This window comes from Myxine glutinosa, chromosome 1, assembly GCF_964187855.1.
Source record: "Myxine glutinosa chromosome 1, kmMyxGlut1.1, whole genome shotgun sequence".
Classification (NCBI taxonomy): domain Eukaryota; kingdom Metazoa; phylum Chordata; class Myxini; order Myxiniformes; family Myxinidae; genus Myxine; species Myxine glutinosa.
Genome location: NC_136261.1, coordinates 41220867 through 41247219, shown reverse-complemented (window position 1 = coordinate 41247219; position 26353 = coordinate 41220867). Strand labels below are relative to the sequence as shown.

Genomic DNA, 26353 nt, shown 5'->3' with positions numbered 1-26353 from the left:
CGCTAGCGACGCAAAATTTCAATTTTCATGTCACGATCATCCTCGTCGATGATCGACTGAAATCTGCTGCGGTTATCTACTACAATCTACTAGAAACACCCGCTCCTTAACGGAGCGGCAAGGGAGGTTGTTTTTTTTTGAGTCTGAATGCCACGGAGCATGAAATTTGGATTTTCGTGTCTGTCATCTTAGTGGGTGATTGGTGATTGGCTGAAATCTGCTTCACTGATCTACTACAATCGACTAGAAAAACCCGCTCCTTAACGGAGCGGAAAGGGAGTTTTTTTTTCTTTTTTTTTCTTCTCCTGAACAAGTTGTACAACTTCCAGAAGCTTAATTTATTATTTTGCAATAATATCCCGTTTTGAAGTTATTCTTTACAGCTGATTATTCTATTAATATTTTCATAGAGATTCTTCTTTTTTCTTCTATATACTATAGTTCATCCACTAACAAGGAATTTGAAAAAAGTGAAATTTCACATTACCTTATTCAAAGCATCGAAGCCCGTTGATTTTTCAATGGGTGACTTCTAGTATTGTATATTGTATGTATTTGTATATTTATATATTTGTATGAATTTCTGAAAATATATATTGTAACGGATTTGGGAAACCTTGCACTTGGTGTAATTGTTGTAAATATCACCCTTTGTAAATGTAATGATTCTTGTAAATACCTCCGTTTCATGTAAAGATCAAAGGTCGTCCCTTTAGCTAGTCCATCACATACATGTAGAAAATCATAGGCCCTTCTAAATAGTTATATCATTATTATGTGTTCCAGTTTAAGGCTCTGTTTTCCATTAGTTGACTCTGCATTGCACCAAATGAAATAAGGTAGAATCCCCTTTCAATTGCCCCAGAACCTCCATTGCCAACTGCAATTGCCAACTGCATTCGCCCTCCATTGAACACGCGGTCAACTCGGGGAAGAAGGGTGTGGCCCCACCTCGTCATCAGAAGGAGGAGTGAGCCAGACCCCGATCAACGAACCAAGCATGAGGGGTTTGGCCTGAGAGGGCGGAGAGAGAAACATCGAGGAGGTTCAGGAAGATTCGAGGGTGTGGCCTATACAAACCCGTGGCATGAGCCCCACAGTGAGATGATTGAGGGGGTCAGATGATTGAGGGAGGCAGATGATTGAGGGAGGGAGAGGATTGAGGTAGTCATACGAGTGAAGAGAGACGCGCAACCTGCGGGAGTACGAGCGAGGGAGACGCTGTTCCAACCAGCCTTGCCACGACAAGCTCCGACGCGTTGCTGCGAGCATCACGGCGGTGTGGACCCGAGGGTGGAGAGCCGGCGGCTGCTCGCTCCCGGCCCGGCCGTTCTGCAGTCCTACCTGAACCTTCCTCCCCTTCCAGCCATTCGTTCCTGCCTTCATTCCCCATTCGTGTAAGTCTGACTGTCGTCTGTCTGTCTGTCTGTGTTGTCTGGGGTATAAGTTAAGCTGTATAAGTAAGAATTGCACTGTCTTCTTCTTCTTCTGTAAATTACTTTCGTTTCTTTCCTTCTCCTTGGTTTCTTTGGTTGTGTAAATAGTAGTTCATAAATACCTGTGTTCTTCCTACCTTTGCCTTCTTTCCTTCACATCCGTTCGTTATAGAGGTTTCCACATTGAGTTCCTGTGGTGCGATTTCGGCCAACGCATATGAATCGGGTTTAGTCTTTGCTAATGGTTCGAACCGCGGGCGGCTAAAAACCGCTCGGCAAATAACATCTTGTCCGGGGTTCGAGCGGTACTTGTCTCCCTGTTTTGTGGAGGGATTGGTGAAGGTATTCGGGAGAACACCTTGACCAATAACCCTGATCAATCCCACCTCGCAAAGGAGCGTTACCAGTACCAGGACCGGCGGAGACGGCCAGCTTCACAGGACAAGGGGATTAACCCCCCCCCCCTTGCTAACGGGAGAGCCGTCCCCCGTTTCCGTAACAATATATTTATTTATATAAATTTCTCGATAAAAAAAATTGTAAAAATTTCCACTTTGACATTCTGGGGTATTATTTGTAGATCGGTGACAAAACATTTGAATTTAATCCATTTTAAATTCAGGCTGTAACACAACAAAATGTGTAAAAAGTCAAGGGGTGTGAATACTTTCTAAACGCACTGCCGTTAGTTTTTCCCCCCATGATTCTTATTTCATTCCCAACTACTTATTTACTTTTTTTTACAATCATGGTCTGCAGAATTTTTATTCCTTGGATTATTAATAACACAATGTTGGTGCTTTGCCACATCCAGCAAACATTGAACAAAACAAAATCAAATTATTTTTTATAACTTTAAAGGTCTTCGCACATTCTGAGAAGCCTTCATCCAAGATACGATCGGCAAGGGAGTTTCAGCAATGAACCTTCACCCTTGCCAGTCGGGTTACATATGACCACGTGATGCTTTCATTGGTCTAAAGTCAATTCCCCATGGTTTATGATCAGCTCAACACATCCTATCCTGTTTGCTGCGGCTATAAGCCATTTGACTCGCCCTTGAGTTGTATAGCCTGGGTTTGAATCATCGCCCTGCTAAAGACTCGAGCTTCACACTGGAGTTTTGCATCCAGGACAAGGTATCAGTGTGTGCGTTCCGTCCATCAGAAGGACGTTAAGCCAGAATACCCATCTGCTAGTGCTGGTCTTTGGAGGACATTAATAAAGATGCCACGGTGTCCTTCGCGACGAGCTATCACCAGCACCATGCACAAATTACCAATTCTTACCCTTACTGACTGTTAATATAGATGACCTCGTGGTGTGTTTTTTGAAGAACTTTGATGCAATTTTAAATGTTTCCTTATCAGCAAAATCCTCATATCTACCACATTTTCTGCGGGGCCTATTCTGCTTACATTTTGCCCATATTGAACCCTTTTGATTTTGTTGTAAAAAAATTTGTGTATTTTTTTGAAGGAGTTGCCTTCACATCATCGGTTACTTTGATGGTATACTCCATGAAGACTCACTGATGCCTGTTTTTCTACTGTTTGAAGGTAGGCGGGGCAGGGCCTGGCAGTGTGGCCCGACCTCTCCTCGACCTGGGGTTGGCTTTCCTTTATGAAAAGCAGACACTGATGATGTCGTGCATGGCCATATGTGTTACAAAAGTGATTTGGATTTTGTTTGATATGATAGCAGCCGATTGGCATAAAATGTATTGTCCTTCATGCACGCACCTAAATCAATTCGTTTTGAGCATATTCGGCACAAAAATAGCTCGCAGTTCTTTGTTTTCCAGGAAGAAAAGCTTCGGAATAGGTTAATTTCATAAAAGTTTTTATATTTTAATACCACCTTCACATGCTTATTGATGTGTAATGCGGTTTGTAATTTCCCCCACCTCCATCCCTGCCGAAAAGGCTCAATTTAAAGAATTTCTCCAAACAATTTGGAATATTTACAAATCTTTGAGATGGGAAGTTTCAAGGGATTTGAATAGAATCATCAAACTCAATTGTTTTACCTGCACCAATGCCGTAAAGTTAATCTAATATTAATGATGTTAAGTTGGAAATGAAAAGCCTTACCTTTGTGTCGGTATGCATTTCAAATCCTTATGACTTTTTTGTACACAAAGTCTAGCCTCGTGAAAGACCAGGAAGGTAAAGTGACTGAGGGAAGGGGTGCAACGTACAATCAACAAGGTGGACGTAACGAGAAAAAGGAATATATGATCAAAGAGAGCAGAGCGGAGGAACATACTTCACTGTGAATAAGAGTACTTGGATAGTTGAGCTTTAATGTGGTTAGAAAATATGATTGGATGGAGAATGACGAAATTGTGGTTCACTGCCACCTTGAATCGCTGGAGGGAAGAGTGGTATTGCATCGCTTCAGGAATGTTGATGCAGAAGCAGGAGAAAAGAGGAACAAAGGTCTGGGTTTGGGAGTTTAATAAGGAATGGGTTTGCTGGAAGATCACAAGCATCTATGAGTAACTGGGGAGGATTGTAGCTTTTAGAGGGGAAGATCAGAATAGAGGTGAAGGACATACATAAATAGAGGCCACCACCCTGTCTGCATTGGAAGATAAATGGACCCTGTTCTTCAACTTTGTGAGAGATGCCAGTGATGTTCAAGAGAGCTTTGGACTACAGCATGTGAGAGAGAGAGAGAGAGAGAGAGAGAGAGAGAGAGAGAGAGAGAGAGAGAGAGAGAGACAGACAGACAGACAGACAGACAGACAGACAGAGAGAGACACAGACAAGTGGAGATACTGGCCCAGTGGCCCATAGTAGAGAGCAGTATTCCTTTGACCTATACTTCTAAGTCTCAAGTTCAAAATTACCAATGAAGTACTTTGCGAGACGTTGTTAGCCTTAAAGTTCAACTCAGATACATGGTCTGCCCAAGATAGGTCATCACTGATGGTGAAGTCCCAGACCCACAATAGACTGAATCTCCTCCAGTATTTGATTGTTGATATGTACAGGTGGGTTTATGATGAGATTCTTCCATAGACATCGGGTAAGAGGATGACATTTGACTGCATAGAATGACATTTTATTTGTCAGACCAGTGTCTGATCCTGTCCAAGTGAGAAGAGAGAAGCAGCTACTGCTGCCATCCTGATGTTGGCATTGGATGCAGTACAGAATAAAATATTAATCTGCAAGGAGACCGAGGTTATCCAGTTGATCAGAAAGGTCATTTTATGTGTAGGATTAATATGATTGGGTCCTGAATGCTGCCTTGGGGATGTCCATCCTCTCCATGATGATATGACAATATGAGTGCAGGAAACCATCAAGCCAGGAATGGAGGTGTCTTTGTTTGCCACATGCAAGTAGAGTGGAGTGCCAGACTATTGAATATCCAGAGTGATAAACCTGACCTCATGTTTAACATTTGGGGCCTCCATCATTGTTGAGAGAAGCCACAGCATGTCCAGTTTTGAATGGCTGTGATGGAATCCAAACTGATGATTAGAGATCAAGCCGTTTGATCAGAGGAAACATTTAATAACAGCTGCAATTATTCATTGAATTTTTTTGGTGTGGAATTATTGGTCTGGATGAGGGGAAAACATTTTTGAACTCTTCTTGGACATGGCAGTGAAGTTGGCTGACTTCTAAACAGATAGTAGATGATCTAAAGTGAAGGAAAGGTTTAAGACAGCAGATGGAGGAGAAGCAAGCAGCATTGCAAGATTTGAGAATGTGAGCATTGATGCCATATGAGCCCGTTGCTGATCCATATGAGCCCGTTGCTGATCCACATGAGCCCGTTGCCGATCCACATGAGCCCGTTACCGATCCACATGAGCCCGTTGCCGATCCACATGAGCCCGTTGCCGATCCACATGAGCCCATTGACGATCCACATGAGCCCGTTGATGAGCCCGTTGCCGATCCACATGAGCCCGTTGCCGATCCGCATGAGCCCGTTGCCGATCCGCATGAGCCCGTTGCCGATCCGCATGAGCCCGTTGCCGAACCGCATGAGCCCGTTGCCGAACCGCATGAGCCCGTTGCCGATCCGCATGAGCCCGTTGCCGATCCAAATGAGCCCGTTGCCGATCCACATGAGCCCGTTGCCGATCCACATGAGCCCGTTGCCGATCCACATGAGCCCGTTGCCGATCCACATGAGCCCGTTGCCGAGGCTGGAACGTTTTCTGCCTTCTCAGATGAAAACGTCAGTGTGCAGTAGGCAGTGGGCATGAAGGGGAAAGTTGGAAATATTGCACATGTGCATCCCCTTATGGTTAAACTGCCAAAATCAAGACTCTTCTCACCTTCACTCCTTCAATCCTCTTTACTCCAACCTATGGAACAAACTCCCTCACTCTCTTCAATCCCACTCCTCCCTCCAGGTCTTTAAAACAGCTGTTCACCACCATCTCTTATCTTCCCCCATCCAAAACCTTGCTCTTTTCTACCCCCGCTAATTTCACCCCAGATACACTTTTTTGAAATACCAACTTCTTTCCTGGAAGTCCTTGCCGTGTCCTTGTGTTTTATACTTCTCCCACCCCCCCCCCCCCCCCTCTCCCCACGCATCTTTCCCCTAAGCCCTCTCCGTCCCACAGATCACCCAATGTCCCTGCTCTCAAATGTTGTGTTTGTGTGCTTCCCCTTCTCTCCCCCATCTTGTCTACCGCTCCCCTTATTATATACTTTGTGTGTCTGTTTGATTTGTTTGTGTGATCAAGTTAGCTCTTTCACGAGCCTCGATTCTGTGTACAAAAAAAATAAAATATAAAGCCTTGAGTAGCTTGAAGCAATCATGGCAGGCATGGAACTACTTTATTCGCAGATGCATGTCTGTACGCAAGGCTGTACCACTCCACAGTGTCTCCTTTGCATAGTACACAAAGAGAACGATAATCTGCAACATAATTAGGAATACACCACAGGGACCAGAGAAGGATTGGTTGGACTAACACACTTTGGAGACAAATGGAGTTTAGACATTATGTGTTATCTCATGCATTGTCTGCAGTGAAGCTATCTGAGTTGAGAGAGGAGAGGAAAGGGGAACAGACACCAGAGACAGTTCACAAGACAGACTTGAAAAGCTTAAGATTGGGTCAAATCCTCAGAATTGTACAAGCCTTTAGCTGCAATGCCATGCCTGGTTATTGTAAAACTGACACATATTTAACTGGTCAGGGTGGCAGTTGATCTCACTGAAGACGAGAAGCAGAGAGATGATTGGTTATTTGTTCATCGCTATTAGCAGAGGTGGCGAAAATTGTAGAGTCAACATCATTTGATGGATGGTGCACCACACAGACAAACATATTTTTTGTGGGAAAAATGTACTCAAGTTGTACTCAAGTACTCAACAATGTACTCAAGTAGGGTTTTAAGTCAGTAGTGAGGAACATTGACTGTGCGGGAAGAAGTTATTGACATACAGTAAAATGCAACACGACCATTGGGGCTTGGGCCAGGTATCTCAAAGTGGAAGAGTGACTAGCCAGGACCACACATGTCTCGGACATCCTTGCGCAAACATCCTCATCTTCTAGAGAGGAAAGTTTCTGTTAAACACATTGTCCGGTGCAGCAGCAAATACTGACAGGGAGACACTGTGATGTATGTGGAACAAAGACGTCAAGCATATCGACGGTTCACATTGTTTGGCAAGGGGGGGTGAGAGGGCATAAGAGTTGGTTTAATCGAAGTGGCAGGATTTGGGTGAATGAGGGTGCAAAAATAGACCCTATCAACTACAGGCCAGTGAGAACGCTTCCAATTACAAGCAACATTCGAAGTAATGGAATCCCTCACTGTTTCCGATGTCGTACCTCCTGTTTGGAGGTGGGTGGGGGGAGTGAGAGTGAAGCACAGGAGTGAAAAAGGAAATAGGAAGGAGAATGACATATGAGGCCTAAACCATCACAATTTGCACATTTATACACCAGGACCCAGTAAGTGTGTCGGAGAAAAGACAAACGGGTTCATGATGATTGACAGTACAGGGAGCAAACAACTGTTAGATGAGACAAATCTTGTGCTGTGAATTTATAGCTACTGTAGTGTGCACCAATTCTCAATGAGCTGAGAAAACCACAAACACTTCTGATGAAACTGCAAACAGATATGTACCACATAATCTTGTTTTGACCGTTTTCATTTTCTTCAAGCAATAGTTGTGCTACTGGCTATTTGGACTTGTTTATGAATGTTATGAAATGTTTTTAATTTTTCTTAGGCTGGAATGAACCACCAGCTGCCATATTACAATATTACATAGACCAAACTCAAAGTATTTTCAACTTTAAGTTTGCTCCTCTGGAATATGGATAGACCACTGTCTACGCTGAGTTTGTCTCGTCTTCAAGCAACAATGGAGTTATTCAAGCCGAGCGCCATTGTTACCCGACACACGCAAAGCAAAAGCCGGGGTTGCGCAATTGGTTTATGATCGACGGACAACTTGATTTCAATTGATCGTTATATTTTGAAGACGAATCGGAATATTAATCGGAAAATGAAGCTGTAGTTCAGCAGTACTTTGGGCTCTGCGTTTGGCCCGATCGCGCATGCGCAGAGAGGAGTGAGATCATTTATTTTCACTCTGTCTTCCTTTTTGACGGTCAAACAAAGTTGAAAATCAATCCAAACAGGAAACCTAATGATTTTAAGGCCATCATAAAAATTAAAAAAAAGCAGGCACGAAGAGCTCATGTAACGTGTTGAATAAGGCGGTGTAAAAGATGCTACATCAACGACGGTAAAAAAAATTATACGACCTTTTTTTTGTATACTGAATCGAGGCTCGTGAAAGAGCTAACATTTATTTCACAAACAAATCAACCAGACAAACAAAACACACAAAAAGAGGGAGCGGAAGACAAGATGGGGAGAGAAGGGGAAGCTCACAACCACAACATTTGAGAGCAGGGAGAAGTGTGGGAGGGAGAGGGCTTGGGGGCAGGAGGCGTGGGAGGGGGAGGGCGGGGGGGGAGAGGTATAAAACACAAGGGGACCGAAATTAGCGGGGGTAGAAAAGATCAAGGTTTTGGATGGGGGAGGATAAGAGATGGTGGTGAACAGCTGTTTTAAAGACCTGGAGGGTGCAGTGGGATTGAAGAGAGTGAGGGAGTTTGTTCCAGAGGCGGGAGAAAAGAGGAACGAAGGAGTGAAGGTGAGCAGAAAGTCTTGATTTTGGCAGTTTAACCATAAGAGGGTTGCAGGCAGATCTTGTGCGACCTGTAGGAATATTTGGGGGACAGAGCCCAGAGAGGGCTGGGGGGGCAAGGCCAGAGAGGAGTCGGTAGAAGACGGAAAGACCACCAACCTGCCTGCGGTGAGTGAGTGAAAGGCCCTTGGAGTTAGCTTCATCGCGGGAGATTCCAATGATTCTAAACGCGTTGGTTTCAACAGCGTGAAGACGGGCTAGGTGTGAGGCAGGAGCACCAGACCAGAGGGGAGAGCAGTATTCCATAGAGCTGCGGATGAAAGCCTTGTATGTGGTGAGGAGCTCAGGTGTGCCAAGGAAGGACTTTGCACGACGGAGGATGCCCAGTCGGCGACTGGCTTTGGAGGCCAGATTTGAAATGTGGTTTTCCCAGGAAAGATCATGGCAAATAGTGAGACCCAAAAGCTTGAGAGACAGAACTTCTTGGAGAGGATTATTCAGAAACTGGATGGGAGGGTTTTCCAGTCGGTCTTTTTGGAGAGACATCGTAAGAGTGTGAGATTTATCAGGATTGAAAGACATGTTCCATTTGTTTGCCCAGTCTGTGATTTTGTCCAGGTCTGCAGAGTGAGGAGGCTGCAGACTGCCGATCTGAGGGATGAGGAATGGAGCGACAGAGAGTAGAGTCGTCAGCAAAGAGATAGAGAGGATTTTCAAGAGAGTCAGAGAGATCATTGATGAAGACCAGAAAAAGCACAGGGCCCAGAACACTACCTTGGGGAACTCCAGCCTGAACAGGAAGAGGAGATGAGAGAAACCCATTCAGGGCCACACGTTGACTACGACCAGAGAGGAAGTCCGCCAGCCATGCGTGGAGATTTCCATGGATACCAAAGGAGGAGAGTTTGGTGAGCAGAGCAGGGTGCCAGACCGTATCGAAGGCACGTGATATGTCAAGGGAGACAGCTCTAATTTCCTGTTTGGCATTGAGGACCTCCATCCATTGTTGAGAAAGCAGAAGCAGCATGTCCAGAGTAGAGTGACCAGGTCTGAAACCAAATTGATGATCAGAGATCAAGCCATTGGAGAAGAGGAAAGATTTCATATCTGAAGCAATGATGGATTCCATGACTTTGCTGATAATTGGGAGAAGGCTGATTGGTCTGTAGTTGCTGGGATCTGTTTTTGCACCTTTTTTGTGCAAAGCGGTGATGTTGGCTGATTTCCAAGCAGATGGCAGATGACCTTGAGCAAAAGAGAGGGTGAAGAGAACAGAAAGAGGGAGTGAAAGAGCAGAAGAACATGATTTTAGGACCCGTGGGCTGATGCCGTCAGGACCAGTTGCAGAATCAGAGTCGAGGGTTGACAGAAACTTTTCCACCTTGTCAGGAGGAAAGGACACAGAGTCCAGGAGCAGCTGGGTACGACTGACCTTTAAAATCATTATTTTATTTCAATTGAATGATATTCTTAAACACTGTGAGGGGTGAGGTGTTATGTGAGCTCTCTAGGTACCCTTGCCAGGGGAGGGGGTATTGCATTTGGTCCGTTTGTCCCTCTGTGTTACTTGCAAAATCGAAGATTTTTCAAGTATATTGGTTGCTCTTGTGCAATATTCTGCCTGTCTGTTTGATTGTCTGTAAATTGCCTACAGGTCACAATTTTAAGGATCTTCACGAAACTTCACCAGATGGAACAGTTGGTCTTAACGAAGAAGCCTATTGATTTGGAGGTCAAAGGTCTTCTTGAGGTCAAATTTCTAAAATTGCCATTTTTCATGTGATTGACTTGAAAATTGAGCAGCATTTGCATATTGTCACTAAATAGGGAAACAAACTATTGTTGAAGTCAAAGGTCAACCAAAGGTCAAACTTCCAAAACCATCAATTTTCATCCGATTGACTTGAAAATGTAACAACACTTGATTTTGCCTCACTGATTGGGAAACCAACTATTTTTAAGGTGAAAAGGTCAAAGGCCAACTTAAGGTCAGACTTCTAATATCAATTTTCAAATGAAAAATTATCAATTTTAATCCGATTGACCCGAGCTTTGATTAAGATCGTCAATTATAATCTTAATAAAATTTACAATTTGATGTATCCATGGCAACTTTTTATTTTGGGGAGGGATGGATTTTGCAAGTATCATGCTCTACATGACGTCGTCTTGTTTGTTTTTCCGTTTGTCCGCACAGAACGTGAGTATTTTGATGGGTTTGAGAGTAGTGGAGTCGCAGTTGAAACCCGAATCCTATCCAGGTTCCTTCTGATGACTCCAATTCAGTATTTAGTCTTCCTTTTGATATTGTTTGTACCATATTCTGATGCTGTGTTGACTGTGCTTCTCTGCTGACGGACCCCTGGTAGCTTGTACCTGGTGCTGTTTGAGCCTGGGGATTAACTGCTGAAATCTATCTATCCGGGTTATTCCCCACATCTTTGTTCTTTGTTCTTCATACTCCTCTCTACTTCTTCACATTTCTCTTTATTCATTCTAATTCTTGCTTTTTCTTTTATCTAATCTCTTTTACTCTTCTCTTTATCTTTCTGTCTAGGATAAATGAATTCTTGCAGAAAGATTTCTGAAAGGCTCACTTTTCTTTTTTTTCTTTTTTTTTTGGATACAAGATCGAGGCTCATGTAAGAGCTAACAATCCTCCCCCCCCCCCCACCCCCCCCCCCCCAAAAAAACGGACACATAGAACATATAATAAAAGGAGCAGGAGACAAGATGGGGAGAGAGAGAGAGAGAGAGAGTGAAGCACATAAGTATAACAGTCGAGAACAGGGACATCCGGAGATCTGTGGGAGGGAGAAGGCTTGGGGGACACATAGACAAACACATGGACACACTCTCTTTACATGCGCCCACTGCCTGCTAGGACTTCCAGGAAAGAAATTGATATTTCAAAAAAAGTGGATCTGGGGTGAATTAGCGGGGGTAGAAAAGATCAAGGTTTTGGATGGGGTAAGATAAGAGATGGTGGTGAACAGCTGTTTTAAAGACCTGGAGGGAGGAGTGGGATTGAAGAGAATGAGGGAGTTTGTTCCAAAGGTTGGAGTAAAGAAGAATGAAAGAGTGAAGGTGAGCAGAGAGTCTTGATTTTGGCAGTTTCACAAGAAGAGGGTTGATGGCAGATCTTGTGCGACCTGAAGGAATATTTGGACAGAGCACAGAGAGAGCTGGGGGAACTAGGCCGGAAAGGAGTCGGTAGAATACAGAAAGACCACCTACCTGCCTGCGGTGAGTGAGTGAAAGACCCTCACAATCAGCTTCATCGCGGGAGATTCCATTGATTCTGAAAGCTTTGGTTTCAACAGCGTGAAGCCGAGCTCGGTGTGAGGCAGGAGCACCAGCCCAGAGGGGAGAGCAGTATTCCATTAAGCTGTGGATGAAAGCCTTTAATGTGGTGAGGAGCTCAGATGTGCCAAGGAAGGACTTCGCATGATGGAGGATGCCCAGTCGGCAACTGGCTTTGGAGGCCAGCTTGGAAATGTAGTTTTCCCAGGAAAGATCATGGCAGATGGTGAGACCCAAAAGCTTGAGTGACAGAACTTCTTGGAGAGGATTGTTGAGAAAGTTGTTGGGAGGATTGTCCAGTCGGTCTTTTCGGAGAGACGTAGTGAGAGTGTGAGATTTGTCAGGATTGAAAGACATGTTCCAATTGTTTGACCAAGTGGAACATGATTTTTGTGATTTTGTCCAGGTCTGCAGAGAGTGAGGAGGCTGCAGACTGCCGATCTGAGGGATGAGGAATGGAGCGGCAGAGAGTGATGTCATCAGCCAAGAGATAGAGAGGATTTTCCAGAGAGTCGGAGAGATCATTGATGAAGACCAGAAAAAGCACAGGGCCCAGACCACTGCCTTGGGGAACCGCCTGAACAGGAAGGGGTGATGAGAGAAATCCATTCAGGGCCACACGTTGACTATGATCAGAGAGGATGTCCACAAGCCATGCGTGGAGATTTCTATGGATACCATAGGAGGAGAAATTGGTGAGCAGAGCTGGGTGCCGGACCGTATCGAATGCACATGATATGTCAAGGGAGACCTCTGATTTCCTGTTTGGCATTGAGGACCTCCATCCATGTTGTGACAGCAGAAGCAGCATGTCCAGAGTAGAGTTACCTGGTCTGAAACCAAATTTATGATCAGGTATCAAGCCATTGGAGAAGAGGAAGGATTTGATGTCAGAAGCAATGATTGATTCCATGACTTTGCTGATAATTTGGCGCAGGCTGATTGGTCTGTCGTTGCAAGGATCTGTTTTTGCACCTTTTTTGTGTAAAGCGGTAATGTTGGCTGATTTCCAAGCTGATGGCAGATGACCTTGAGGAAAAGAGAGGGTGAAAAGAACAGAGAGAGGGTGAGATAGAGCAGCAGAACAGGATTTTAGGACCCGTGGGCTGATGCCGTCTGGTCCAGTTGCAGAATGAGAGTCAATGTTTGACAGAAACTTTTCCACCTTGTCAGGAGAGAAGGACACAGAGTCCAGGAGCAGTTGGGTTCAACTGGGTAAGGTGGGAACAGAGAGACCCTGGGTACAGAGAGATCCTATCCTCCCACTTGACTGCGCCTGGATGTGTTTCAGGATGTTACTATTTTTTATTACACCATTTAAAAATTTTTTTTTTAAATGACAGCTATAAACGATGAAGTCAAGTCGTTTCAAGCAGAGTACGAGTCGTGAAGTCTCAAGTTTGAGGATTTATGGAAACAAAGTTGCTTATGAAAACCTGAACTTAACATCTTGGCAGAACTCATTTACAAGGGCGATGCAAGTACTGTATATCACATTATCGAAACGGGAATCTTTAGTTCATGTAATATACCTTTTTTTAGTCCATCCATTTTATACTCTTCAATTTTTAGCCCATTTTCCAGGTGCAACATCACCTCTGAACACATAGTTTATCTTTCTGTCAGGTCAGGCTTTTGGGATTGCCACTGGTAACATGTAACCCAGTGCTACTTGCGACATGGTTGGGTTGTCTGCGACTAAACCAACACCCCTCACTGACTTTGCTAGCGGGGATGGAGACTGCGATACCCTGCCAGGACAAAAAACAGCACCTGATAAAGGGCGGATGAGCTCCGAGAAATCACCCAATTGGGGTAGGAAAATTTACTTTTCCTCCTGACCTAGTTACATCCATCCTCCTCTTCCCCCGTTCCTTCCTGCACAGTGGTCCTGTGAAGAGGACTACTTGTTTCCAGAGTAGTTGAAGGTATCGCACCAGTTTTTCCTATTCTTTTTTTTGGTAGCCCTTCACATTTAGTGGCTGTCAGGCTTGTTTTGGGTGAATGTCAATTTTAAATTAAAAAAATCTTGGAAAGCAGGCCCAAAGCAGCAAGGAAAGTCAAAACTCCATGGTTATTATCATGACCATAATTTATGATTCTGCCTTCTCTGTGACTGAAACCTTATGCCCAGAGATGGGTTTCCTAAAATTTAAACAGATTTAACATCTGCCGAGCTTTTACTTCACGACAATATTACACTGTTTACTGCATTGATGTTTATTTCCGATGATAATTTTGACCAATGAATGGACACCATGTTTGACGGTGTATAGCAACCTGTGAAGTCGATTCCACAAGGCATTAAGACTTCTTTTAAAGTAAATTGTTTTTCTTTTCCAGGTTGATGTTGCACACTTCCTATGCCACTCGGGCACCTCTTTAGAAGGATCGAATATGAAGTGTTCACCTCCACGCACTTTGTTAATGAGTCACCCTCAAGACGCTCCCTCTTCTAACCTTGTGGTGAGTATTGATTGCGCACACAACCACGATTGCGGTTTGTTAGGGTTTTTGTAAAAATGAGAAATTATCCCCCTTCACTTTGTTTCTGTATAATTGCTACATCAAGCCCCACCTCCCCTACCCTTCCACCAACTTCCTTTCGAGAGGTCAATAATCCATGTTGCAAATTAATCCATTACGACACAGACTGAGGCCAAACTGTTTGAAAATGAAAATCGACAGCAAATGCAACAATCATTCTGCTGACAAAGTAAGCATTGCCAGAACATTTGCTTACAGTCGCTTTTGTTTCCAATTACACTATCTTCAATATGCAGTTTTCGATTCCAAATCTTCATCGATATTAAAAATGTTAAATGAGCTGAGTTGAAGATTTATTTGTCCCCTGCCACTCCCCCGCAACTTTGTTTGTTTGCCAAGAACTCGACATGGAAAACTCCACTGAGATATCCACATGTTTCTTCACTTTGAATTTATTACGATCAGCAATGGGTCAACAACGATTCAATGCACCAGCGACAGGATTCGTCGACGGATTATTTAAAATGTCACCAGTGTCCGAAAGAATCTGTTCAGTTTGGCATTTTTAACATGAAATAAGCAAAGCCGAGACATGAACGAAACCCATTAGAATTTCTCTTTGGAACCCTCTAGAATTCCCCTTTAGAATTCACCTTTAGAACCCTTTAGAATTGATCTTTAGAACCCTTTAGAAATGACCTATATATCCCTTTATAATGACCCATTCGAGCTCTATAAATACCCTTTAGAACCCTTTAGAACCCTTTATAATTACCTTTTAGAATTACCCCTTATAATTACTATATAGCATTACCCTTTTATAATTTCCCTTTAGAAGTACCCTTTCGAACCTTTTAGAATTAGCATTTAGAACCCTTTATAATTACCCTTTATAATTACCCTTTATAATTACCCTTTATAATTACCCTTTACAACCCTTTAGAATTACCCCTTATAATTACTATATAGCATTACCCTTTTATAATTTCCCTTTGGAAGTACCCTTTTGAACCTTTTAGAATTAGCATTTAGAACCCTTTATAATTACCCTTTAGAATTACCCCTTAATTACTATATAGCATTACCCTTTTATAATTTCCCTTTGGAAGTACCCTTTCGAACCTTTTAGAATTAGCATTTAGAACCCTTTATAATTACCCTTTATAATTACCCTTTATAATTACCCTTTACAACCCTTTAGAATTACCCCTTATAATTACTATATAGCATTACCCTTTTATAATTTCCCTTTAGAAGTACCCTTTCGAACCTTTTAGAATTAGCATTTAGAACCCTTTATAATTACCCTTTATAATTACCCTTTACAACCCTTTAGAATTACCCCTTATAATTACTATATAGCATTACCCTTTTATAATTTCCCTTTGGAAGTACCCTTTCGAACCTTTTAGAATTAGCATTTAGAACCCTTTATAATTACCCTTTATAATTACCCTTTATAATTACCCTTTACAACCCTTTAGAATTACCCCTTATAATTACTATATAGCATTACCCTTTTATAATTTCCCTTTAGAAGTACCCTTTCGAACCTTTTAGAATTAGCATTTAGAACCCTTTATAATTTCCCTTTATAATTACCCTTTATAATCACCCTTTACAACCCTTTAGAATTACCCCTTATAATTACTATATAGCATTACCCTTTTATAATTTCCCTTTGGAAGTACCCTTTCGAACCTTTTAGAATTAGCATTTAGAACCCTTTATAATTACCCTTTATAATTACCCTTTATAATTACCCTTTACAACCCTTTAGAATTACCCCTTATAATTACTATATAGCATTACCCTTTTATAATTTCCCTTTAGAAGTACCCTTTCGAACCTTTTAGAATTAGCATTTAGAACCCTTTATAATTTCCCTTTATAATTACCCTTTATAATTACCCTTTATAATTACCCTTTACAACCCTTTAGAATTACCCCTTATAATTACTATATAGCATTACCCTTTTATAATTTCCCTTTAGAAGTACCCTTTCGAACCTTTTAGAATTAGCATTTAGAACCCTTTATAATTACCCTTTATAATTACCCTTTATAATTACCCTTTACAACCCTTTAGAATTACCCCTTATAATTACTATATAGCATTACCCTTTTATAATTTTCCTTTAGAAGTACCCTTTCGAACCCTTTAGCATTTGCCTTTAGAACCCTTTAGAATTACCCCTTATAATTACTATATAGCATTACCCTTTTATATTTTCCCTTTGGAAGTACCCTTTCGAACCCTTTATAAATACCCTTTAGAACCATTTAAATTACCCTTTAGAACCCATTATAATTAACCTTTAGAACCCTTTATAAAGTACTTGTATAACCCTTTATAATTACCCTTTGGAGCCCTTTATAATCACCCTTTAGAACCCTTTATAATTACCCTTTATAATTACCCTTTATAAATACCCTTTAGAACCCTTTATAATTACCCTTTAGAATTACCCTTTAAAATTACTATATAGCATTATCCTTTTTGAATTACCCTTTATAATTCGCCTTTAAAAGCCATTTAGAAATGACCTTTCGAGTCCTTTCGAATTCACCTATAGAACCCTTTATAATTACCCTTTGGAACCCTTTAGCATTACTCTTTATAAGTATCCTTTAGAAACATTTAAATTACCCCTTTAGAACCCTTTAGAATTACCCTTTAGAACCCTTTAGAATTACTCTTTATAAGTACCCTTTCGAACCATTTAAATTACCCTTTAGAACCCATTAGAATGAATCTTTACAATTACTATATAGTATTACCCTTTTAGAATTACCCTTTAGTGGTTTTAGAATTTGCGTTGGATTAAATGCAAATAATTAACAAAATATTTATCAGAAACCACTGAATGGAGAAACTTGAAACTTGGCACATTGTCAAGTACTCCCAATGGGGAGCAAAAGCATGATAATGATTACATCATAGGTGAAGTGGTATACCAGCCAAAAATGTTTTAATCCAATTCCTTATCCTAAAAATCAGAAATTGCATGCACATGATCTATGACCCATTTGTATTGAAATATTAAATTTATGATATCATAGGTCACATGGTTTGGCAGCCATATTGGATTTCACCTAAAACCTTTTTTAAAAAACCATCTTCTCCCAAACCACCAAATCGATTGACTTGAAACTTTGTGTGTCATTGACTAGGCATGCGATTAAAATATGATCACGAAAACATCATTGGTCACATGGTGTGGCAGTCATATTGGATTGAACGAAAATATTAAATAATTATATCTCTAAAACCATTTACCCTATCGATGCAAAATTTTACAAATATCATCGAACACCACTGTTGCATATAGTTTGAAAATGATGATGTTGTAGGTCATGTGGTTTGGCAGCCATCTTGGATAGAAAAACGAACCTTATCCGATCAACACGAAACTTCACAAATGTGATCCTCCACCCATACATATGCAGAGAGAGGCATATTGGCGACACAGTCACATTGCTCCAGTTTTTTTTTTGTTTTTTTCTAAATGTCTTCCAGGAGGCTTCCTTCATAACTATTCAATGAAAATTCTAGGTACTCAAGTTTCCACACAAATTCTACTACTTGCCAGTGCAATGAACCATTCCATAGTGAAAACGAATTAACCGCAGTCAGGTAATTGACTCGGTTGCAGGTTGGATAAATGTTCACTGAGTAGCCATTTGAGTAAATTTTGATGAGCTTTCACCCATTCATCGTCCTCCATGAATGACTGAGTTTGACTCTCTCTCTCTCTCTCTCTCTCTCTCTCTCTCTCTCTGTCTCTCTGTCTCTCTCTCTCTCTCTCTCTCTGTCTCTCTGTCTCCCTCTCTCTCTCTCTCTGGCTCTCTCTCTCTGTCTCTGTCTGTCTGTCTCTCTGTCTCTCTGTCTCTCTCTGTCTCTCTCTGTCTCTCTCTGTCTCTCTCTGGCTCTCTCTCTGTCTCTCTCTCTCTCTCTGTCTCTCTCTCTGTCTCTCTCTCTCTCTCTCTCTCCTCTCTCTCCTCTCTCTCCTCTCTCTCCTCTCTCTCCTCTCTCTCTCCTCTCTCTCCTCTCTCTCTCCTCTCTCTCCTCTCTCTCCTCTCTCTCCTCTCTCTCCTCTCTCTCCTCTCTCTCCCCTCTCTCTCCTCTCTCTCCTCTCTCTCTTCTCTCTCCTCCCTCTCTCTCTCCTCTCTCTCTCTCCTCTCTCTCTCTCCTCTCTCTCCTCTCTCTCTCCTCTCTCTCTCCCCTCTCTCTCCCCTCTCTCTCCCCTCTCTCTCCCCTCTGTCTCCCCTCTGTCTCCCCTCTGTCTCCCCTCTGTCTCCCCTCTGTCTCCCCTCTGTCTCCCCTCTGTCTCCCCTCTGTCTCCCCTCTGTCTCCCCTCTGTCTCCCCTCTGTCTCCCCTCTGTCTCCCCTCTGTCTCCCCTCTGTCTCCCCTCTGTCTCCCCTCTCTCTCCCCTCTCTCTCCCCTCTGTCTCCCCTCTGTCTCCCCTCTCTCTCCCATCTCTCTCCCCTCTCTCTCCCCTCTCTCTCCCCTCCCTCTCCCCTCTCTCCCCTCTCTCCCCTCTCTCCCCTCTCTCTCCTCTCTCTCTCTCTCTCTCTCTCTCCTCTCTCCTCTCCTCTCTCTCTCTCCCCTCTCTCTCCTCTCTCCCCTCTCTCTCCTCTCTGTCCTCTCTCTCCTCGATAACCCAGAGTTATGCATACTCCCCTTTCGAGCTGGCTATCCTGGATTTGAATCTCAACCCAGCGATAAACTGTCATCCTGGTGTTTCGCGTGCAGGGCGATGCAACAATGTGTGCCGACCCTCAGATGAACGTTAAAACTTGCATCCCATCTGGAAGCATTAATTGCTGGGCATTACAGATCCCACAATGTCCTTTGCAAATAGAATATATGAGCTATCGGCAGCACCCTTGCTAAATTACAACTTACTGTGTAACCTCAGTCGAGTATGCTGCACCGTAGCGATGACCTGTGATAAATAATCTCTCGTCGTGATAAATAATCTCTGCCATCGACTGTGGAAGCTGAAAGAAAAAAAAAGTTTACATGGATAGAGTTCTCATTGCGTCGATCCAAGTAAGAGGATACGATTAATCAAAGAGAAGGAAAAAGAGAGAGATAGAGAGTAAAGAGGGTACGATGAACCAAATTAGACAAGACGTTTCATCCTCGCGGTGATACCCCACAGAAAAAGGACAATTTATCTTGAGCCAGACATATTTGCTGCACATAAGTTCTGCACACTGGGTCTATGATTCAGTCATGGCCTGGGAAGCATCTGTCGGCTAAGAAGAAGGAATGGATGAAGATATCCAAACCATCCTCACCTCACAGGGCTATCGTGCCATTAAGGCAGTCAGTTGTAAACATACTTTTGGATAAATCGATTTGAACATCTTGACACCTTCTTCACTTTTTTTTTTTACGTGATTGCTCTCCTCATTTGGGATTTTTCCCATTACAAAGAGAGACACATGAAAGTAAGTGGTTTCGCTTTGTACAAGGCACTAAACAAAAGCTGATGGTGTTGTGAAGAACCTGGACAAAGCCGTTTTTTCTTTCCCTGCGACTTAAACATTTACATTGCAATTGCATTACGTACTTAGGGTCGGTTGTGTGGAGGAGGTGCTCCCTGTGTGTAGGATTTCATTGTAATTTCAGTGATGGCATGACACAAAGGAAGCTCATTTGGTGTTCCTGCATTCCAATAGTACTAAATCTACACTGGGTTGTCTCCTGCTTTAAAGAGGTTTGTGTTTTCAATTGATTTGGAAAGCTGAGAGGAAGGTTTTCATATTTATGTTACGAGAACGGTACCCGCCCTATGGGCGGGGCTCCAATTGGGAAGCCCAAATGAAAAGGCAAAATATCAGAAATTGAAGGGTTTTTTTTTATTTTAAACGATTCATATAAACATTCGTTGAATCATATCACACGCAAATCATAAAAATCTGAACAGTATCTTTAGAATTTCAATAAAAGCCACATCACTGTTCATATCGGTAAATATTATTCCATCGTGTTTCAAATCGTGATCGATACACTATGATCGTGATGATCGTGATCGTGAATCGTGATCGATAATCATGTTCACAATCGCTATGTCGTATGTACTCCCGATACGTGTACCAAATTCCCGATACGCGTAACTGTACCAAATCAACAGTTAAAAGGATTTTGAGCCGATAGCTGTTACGGCCTTGGCAAGATCGATGGAGACAGCGATCTGTTAGCGATCGATGGAGACAGCGATCTGTTAGGGTATTCACCGCCCAAATAGCCATGTGGAATTCTCTCATGTAGACATTAAACATTACGGCTGTTACGGCCTTGGCAAGATCGATGGAGACAGCGTTTATTATACTTTCAATGAAGGACACTGTCTCAAGCCCCAGTCCCCATCACGGATGGGGCTCAGCGGTTTACCCGAGCCTGACGGCGAAGGGCAAGGTACACGCTGGCCCGTCCAGTGTAGCGCACGTGCGGCCCCGGACATCGAAGGGCATTAAACGTTCATTAAACATTAAACGTTCATTAAAGGACTACGAAACGAAAAACATTACGAAATTACGTTCACACCATCACGTCAAACACTGGCGTGAACACATACATCGTCACAATGAGAACATCGTCACAATGGACGTTATGCGAACGTGAATGTTATGCGGGAGTCCAAACCTAAGAATGCTGGAGACCAAAGCTGAAATTGGGAAAACTAAATAGCCTATTTTACTCTTGGAGATCCCACGATTACCCACACAAAATATCGTTTCGATCGGTTGAGCCGTTTTTGCGGTACCTTCGAACAGACGGACAGACATTTGTTGAATTATAGTAAAATTTAGGTGATCCTTTCTGAGCCTACGCTGGATGATTTGTAAATTTGTGACTTAAAGGTTTCCTCAGGCAGACCTTCAATGAGAAAAATAAACTGCTGTTGTGATCATCTTATCTTGAAATGGTAATGCACCAGAAATGGATGTCTACATGGGTTCCCCGTCATCCTTACCCTCGTGTGTCTTTTTCCCCCCATTTCCCATCCGTCGAATTAATCCTAGAATCACCCAGTCATCATTTCCTTTAGATGTGTGTGATGTGAAGTGGGTGCGGGAAAGGAGCACTCCTGTCAAAGGCAGTTTTGGATGCAGTGTATGAATACAGCATGGGACCCCATATATCGAACACCTAAGCCTGTCAGCCACATTTCCGGGACCCTCAGAGACAGACACCCAGACATTAGACACACAGTCGGGACGCCCAGCCATCAGTCGCATTGTTATCAACTCAGCTGATGGATACCATGAACTTGCTGATCATTGAAAGTAAGCTAATAGGGCAATAGTTAAGAAGATCAGTTTTTGTTCTAATTTTAGCTCACCTGGAACATAATTCAGCTTTATGCGATGGTGCATCGTTCGTCCGTCCATCAGTAACCTCTTGCCACTTCTTCTCAAAACTGCTGATGGGATTGTGACCAAACTTGACTAAAATGATCTTTGCTGTGGTCGAACCTATGTTTGTTCATGGCATCCCCCCTCCACCGAGAATGCCCTCCATATGTATTGGAACAGTGAATCAAATTTGTTATTATTGCTTTTTACTCAAATTTAGAGTTGGGATCAAAATATGAATATTTTTATGTATTCATACAGTGCATTCAGAAAATATTCAGACCCCTTAACTTTTTTCACATTTTGTTATGTTGCAGCCTTATGCTGAAATCGTTTAAATTCATTTTTTCCCTCATCAATCTACACTCAATACCCCATAATGACAAAGAGAAAACAGGATTTTAGAAAGTTTTGCAAATTTATTAAAAAGAAAAAACTGAAATATCATATTGACATAATTATTCAGACCCTCAACTCAGTACTTAGTTGAAGCACCTTTGGCAGCGATTACAGCCTCGAGACTTCTTCGCTATGGCGCGACAAGCTTTGCACACCTGGATTTGGGGATTTTCTGCCATTCTTCTCTGCAGATCCTCTCAAGCTCTGTCAGGTTGGATGGGGACCGTCAGTGGACAGCCATTTTCAGGTTTCTCCAGAGATGTTGGATTGGGTTCAAGTCAGGGCTCTGGCTGGGCCACTCAAGGACCTTCACAGAGTTGTCCCTAAGCCACTCCTGCGTTGTCTTGGCTGTGTGCTTCTGGTCATTGTCCTGTTGGAAGATGACCTTCGGCCCAGTCTGAGGTCCTGAGCGCTCCGTTGCAGGTTTTCATTTCGGATATCTCTGTACTTTGCTCCGTTCATTGTTCCCTCAACCCTGACCAGTCACCCAATCACGGCTGCTGAAAAGCACCCCCACAGCATGATGCTGCCACTACCATGCTTCACTGTTGGGATGGTATTGGGTAGGTGATGAGCGATGCCGAGTTTCCTCCAGACATGACGCTTAGAATTGAGGCCAAACAGTTCAATCTTGGTTTCATCAGACCACAGAATCTTGTTTCTCACAGACTGAGAGTCCTTTAGGTGCTTTTTTGCAAACTTCAAGCAGGCTTTCATGTGTCTTTCGCTGAGGAGAGGCTTCCGTCTGGCCACTCTGCCATAAAGCCCAGATCGGTGGAGTGTTGCAGTGATCGTTGTCCTTCTGGAAGTTTCTCCCATCTCCACACAGGATCTCTGCAGCTCAGCCAGAGTGACCATCGGTTCTTGGTCACCTCTCTTACCAAGGCCCTTCTCCCCCGATTGCTCAGTTTGGCCGGGCGGCCAGCTCTAGGAAGAGTCCTGGTTGTTCCAAACGTCTGCCATTTTAGAATTATGGAGGCCACTGTGCTCTTGCGAACCTTCAATGCAGCAGAAATTTTTTGTAGGCTTCCCCAGATCTGTGCCTTGACACAATCCTGTCTCTGAGCTCTGCAGACAGTTCCTTCGACTTCATGGCTTGGTTTTTGCTCTGATATGCATTGTCAGCTGTGAGACCTTATATAGACAGGTGTGTGCCTTTCCAAATCATGTCCAATCAATTGAATTTACCACCGGTGGACTCCCATCAAGGTGTGGAAACATCTCAAAGATGATCAAGAGAAATGGGAGGCACCTGAGCTAAATTTCAAGTGTCATAGCAAAGGGGAAGAATACTTTCGTCAATGTGATATTTCAGTTTTTTATTTTTAATAAATTTGCAAAACTTTCTAAAATCCTGCTTTTTCTTTGTCATTATGGGTATTGAGTGTAGATTGTTGAGTGAAAAAATGAATTTAAACGATTTCAGCATAAGGGTGCAACATAACAAAATGTGAAAAAAGTGAAGGGGTCTGAATACTTTCTGAATGCACTCTATGACTTACCCTATGTGATTTATCCTTCGTCCCTTATGGCACCGCAATAGACACTAGCACAGGAATTACCCATTAAACCACACAACAATAAAACTAACTGAAACCCAGATGATGCACTTGGGCTGACAACCCCGACTTGGCAGGCACACATCGCTCGGGCAGGTCGAGAGCCACGCCCAGAAGGACAGTGATTTAGTGGGAGTTGACCAATAGGACGGCCGGGGTAAGAAAGGACTCGCTGATTGGCCAGGGTGGAGCAAGAAGGCACTCATCGATTGGTGAAAGAAGGGTGAGCAAGAAGCGGCAGGCTGACTGGTGGAAAGCTGTGTGGGCTGCTTCGTGGAGAAGAACTGATGACGTCACGACTCGACGCTAAAAGAACTCTCGGACCGACATTTTCTGTCTTGGCGTCCTTACTTGCCCTCTGCTCCTTGCCTTCGCTCTTGCCTTCCTCTCTCTTGCCTTCCTCTCTCTTGCTCCATTGTTGCTCTTGTCCCTTGTTCGCCTCCCTCACGCTCTGGTGATTGGACCACCATGTCAAGCACGCCACTGGAAGACGTGCAGAGGCAACGGGAAAAACCCGGATCCCGGGAACTGCAGTTCTCCGAGTGTACGAGCGTGACGAGGCCGAGCACGGCGCGAGCGAGCAGACTGCGGCCTTCCTCCCACCAAGAACACAACAGCGTCCGGACGGCGAGTTTGGGGCCGACACTATTCCTGATTCAAGGTTCAAGCCTGAGGTTCAAGCCGATTGAGATAAATGCACACACACATAATTTATTTTATCCAGTTTATCCTCCCCATTTGTCCATGTTCAAAGTCTGGTGAGGGATCGCTCCATTTAGGAATCTAGTTTACCATCGCGTTTCTTGTTATCGGCATCCGTTTTAATAAATCCTTTCATTATTTTTTTGTACATTCTAAACCCGGTTTTTGTTTGAGTTATTTTTGCAGGGTGAATACGTTGGCGATACCCGTCCAGGTAAGTCGGTACTCTTCTTCCTCCTCGCGTATAATCCACCATATAGTTGGATTCAAAAACGCTACTCACCTCGGGACTTACCTTCTCCCGGCTCTCTTCAAGAACCTGTAACCTTTTTATTTGATTAGCAAGTACTTCATCACGCTGTGAGCACCACCCTTGCATACATTCCATCAATTCTTCCCGCATTTCATTCCCCACCTCCCCTTGTCTCTTCTTCATATCACCAATTTCATTTTCCACCTCCTCCATTTTTCTTTAACTTTCGTCATTTCCCGATGTGCTCCCGAGATCTCCCCCTCTAATGTTACCTTGGTCGTCTCCATTTTGCAGTTAATTTCCCTTTTCTTTGTCCCCATCTTCTCTATTACGTCATCTACCCTCTTCGTCAGCTCTTCATGTACCGTTTTACATTCGTTTTTTGTTGCCACAACTTCCCTTTTTAATTCCTTTTGAGCTGCCTTTAGCCCACCTATGATATCGGTATTCCTACTTACTTGTTCCCTTAATTCTCGTTGTCCCATCATCAGTTTCTCTACCTCTCGCGTCAGTCCTTCTATACCCCGAACCCCCACCACCCCCCCCCCAATACCCCCCTCCTCCAGTCTGGCCGTGCTCTCCTTCAACTCTTGCTGGACACGTATCTCGCACTGCTTCACCTCATCACGCACCACCGCAACTTCCTCGCTCATCTTATGACCGATCTCCTCTACCATCCTTTTTATGTCACAGCTTGATTCCTCTCTCATTTTTTTATTTCACAGCTTGATTCCTCTTTTTTTTATTTCACAGCTTGATTCCTCTCATTTTTTTATTTCACAGCTTGATTCCTCTCTCATTGTTTTATTTCACAACTTGATTTTTCGCTCATTTTTTTCATTTCACAGCTTGATTCTCTTCTCGTTTTATCCATCCGATCACCCATTTTTTTTCATTTCACCGCTTGATTCTGCCCTCATTTTTTTTCATTTGCACCTCCATGTATGCGTGATCACTGCGTGATCTACGGACCTAATCGAGCAGCTGAATTCGGTTCGAACAATGCTGGGCCAATGGATTAAAGGACGTACACGAGCAGGTTGAGTGGAAACAAAATGTACACGTCTTTTATTCACAATAGCACAGAAAAAGGACGAGAAGCAGACTTAACTATTCATACCTATCTAATCCCGACACAGGGGCCTGGCACACTCACACATGGGGTGAATCACACACCGGGTTAGACTCGTACCGGTGGACGGGCCGACGATGACTTGGGTCTGGCAGTGCCCGCGCGTGGCACTCGGATCGATCCGGCAGACAGCACGAAGGAGGATCGGCATGGTGGATGATCCGCCGCTTGAAGGTCAGGTCAGCACGGACAACGAACCATCACGGATGATGAACCACTTCGAGGACGAAGGAGAAGCACAGCATGGATGAACCAGCTCAAAGGACAACCAGCTTGAAGGATGCATGAGTAGAGAGAGAGAGACAAAGGAAGGAAGAAGAAAATAAAACGTTGTGTTCTTTCGTGGGGACTTGTCTCTGTCTGGCAGTCAGCATCCATCAGGATTCGTCCGGGATGGTCCAGCCCTGATCGCAGTCGTCCGACGGCGGCTCCGATGTTGGTGGGGAGTAGGCCTCGTTCCGTCCCCGTTCGCGCTCCACCAGGCCCACGTGCACCGCTGCACGGCAAGCCTCGCTTCCCCGCGTGATTGTTCACGAGGTCTGTGTGTGAATG

The 26353-nt window shown here is 43.5% G+C and overlaps 1 protein-coding gene across 1 annotated transcript in view; it reads left to right on the top strand.

Moving 5' to 3' along the window:
- The window catches only part of LOC137420133 (uncharacterized), an 89158-nt gene extending 64755 nt beyond the window's left edge, over window positions 1-24403 (top strand). Inside the window, exons 3-4 of the mRNA XM_078769957.1 lie at window positions 14241-14363; window positions 24191-24403. Of these exons, the coding sequence (XP_078626083.1) occupies window positions 14241-14363; window positions 24191-24403 (336 nt within the window). The remainder of the gene's footprint in view (window positions 1-14240; window positions 14364-24190) is intronic.
- Window positions 24404-26353: the final 1950 nt, after the last annotated feature.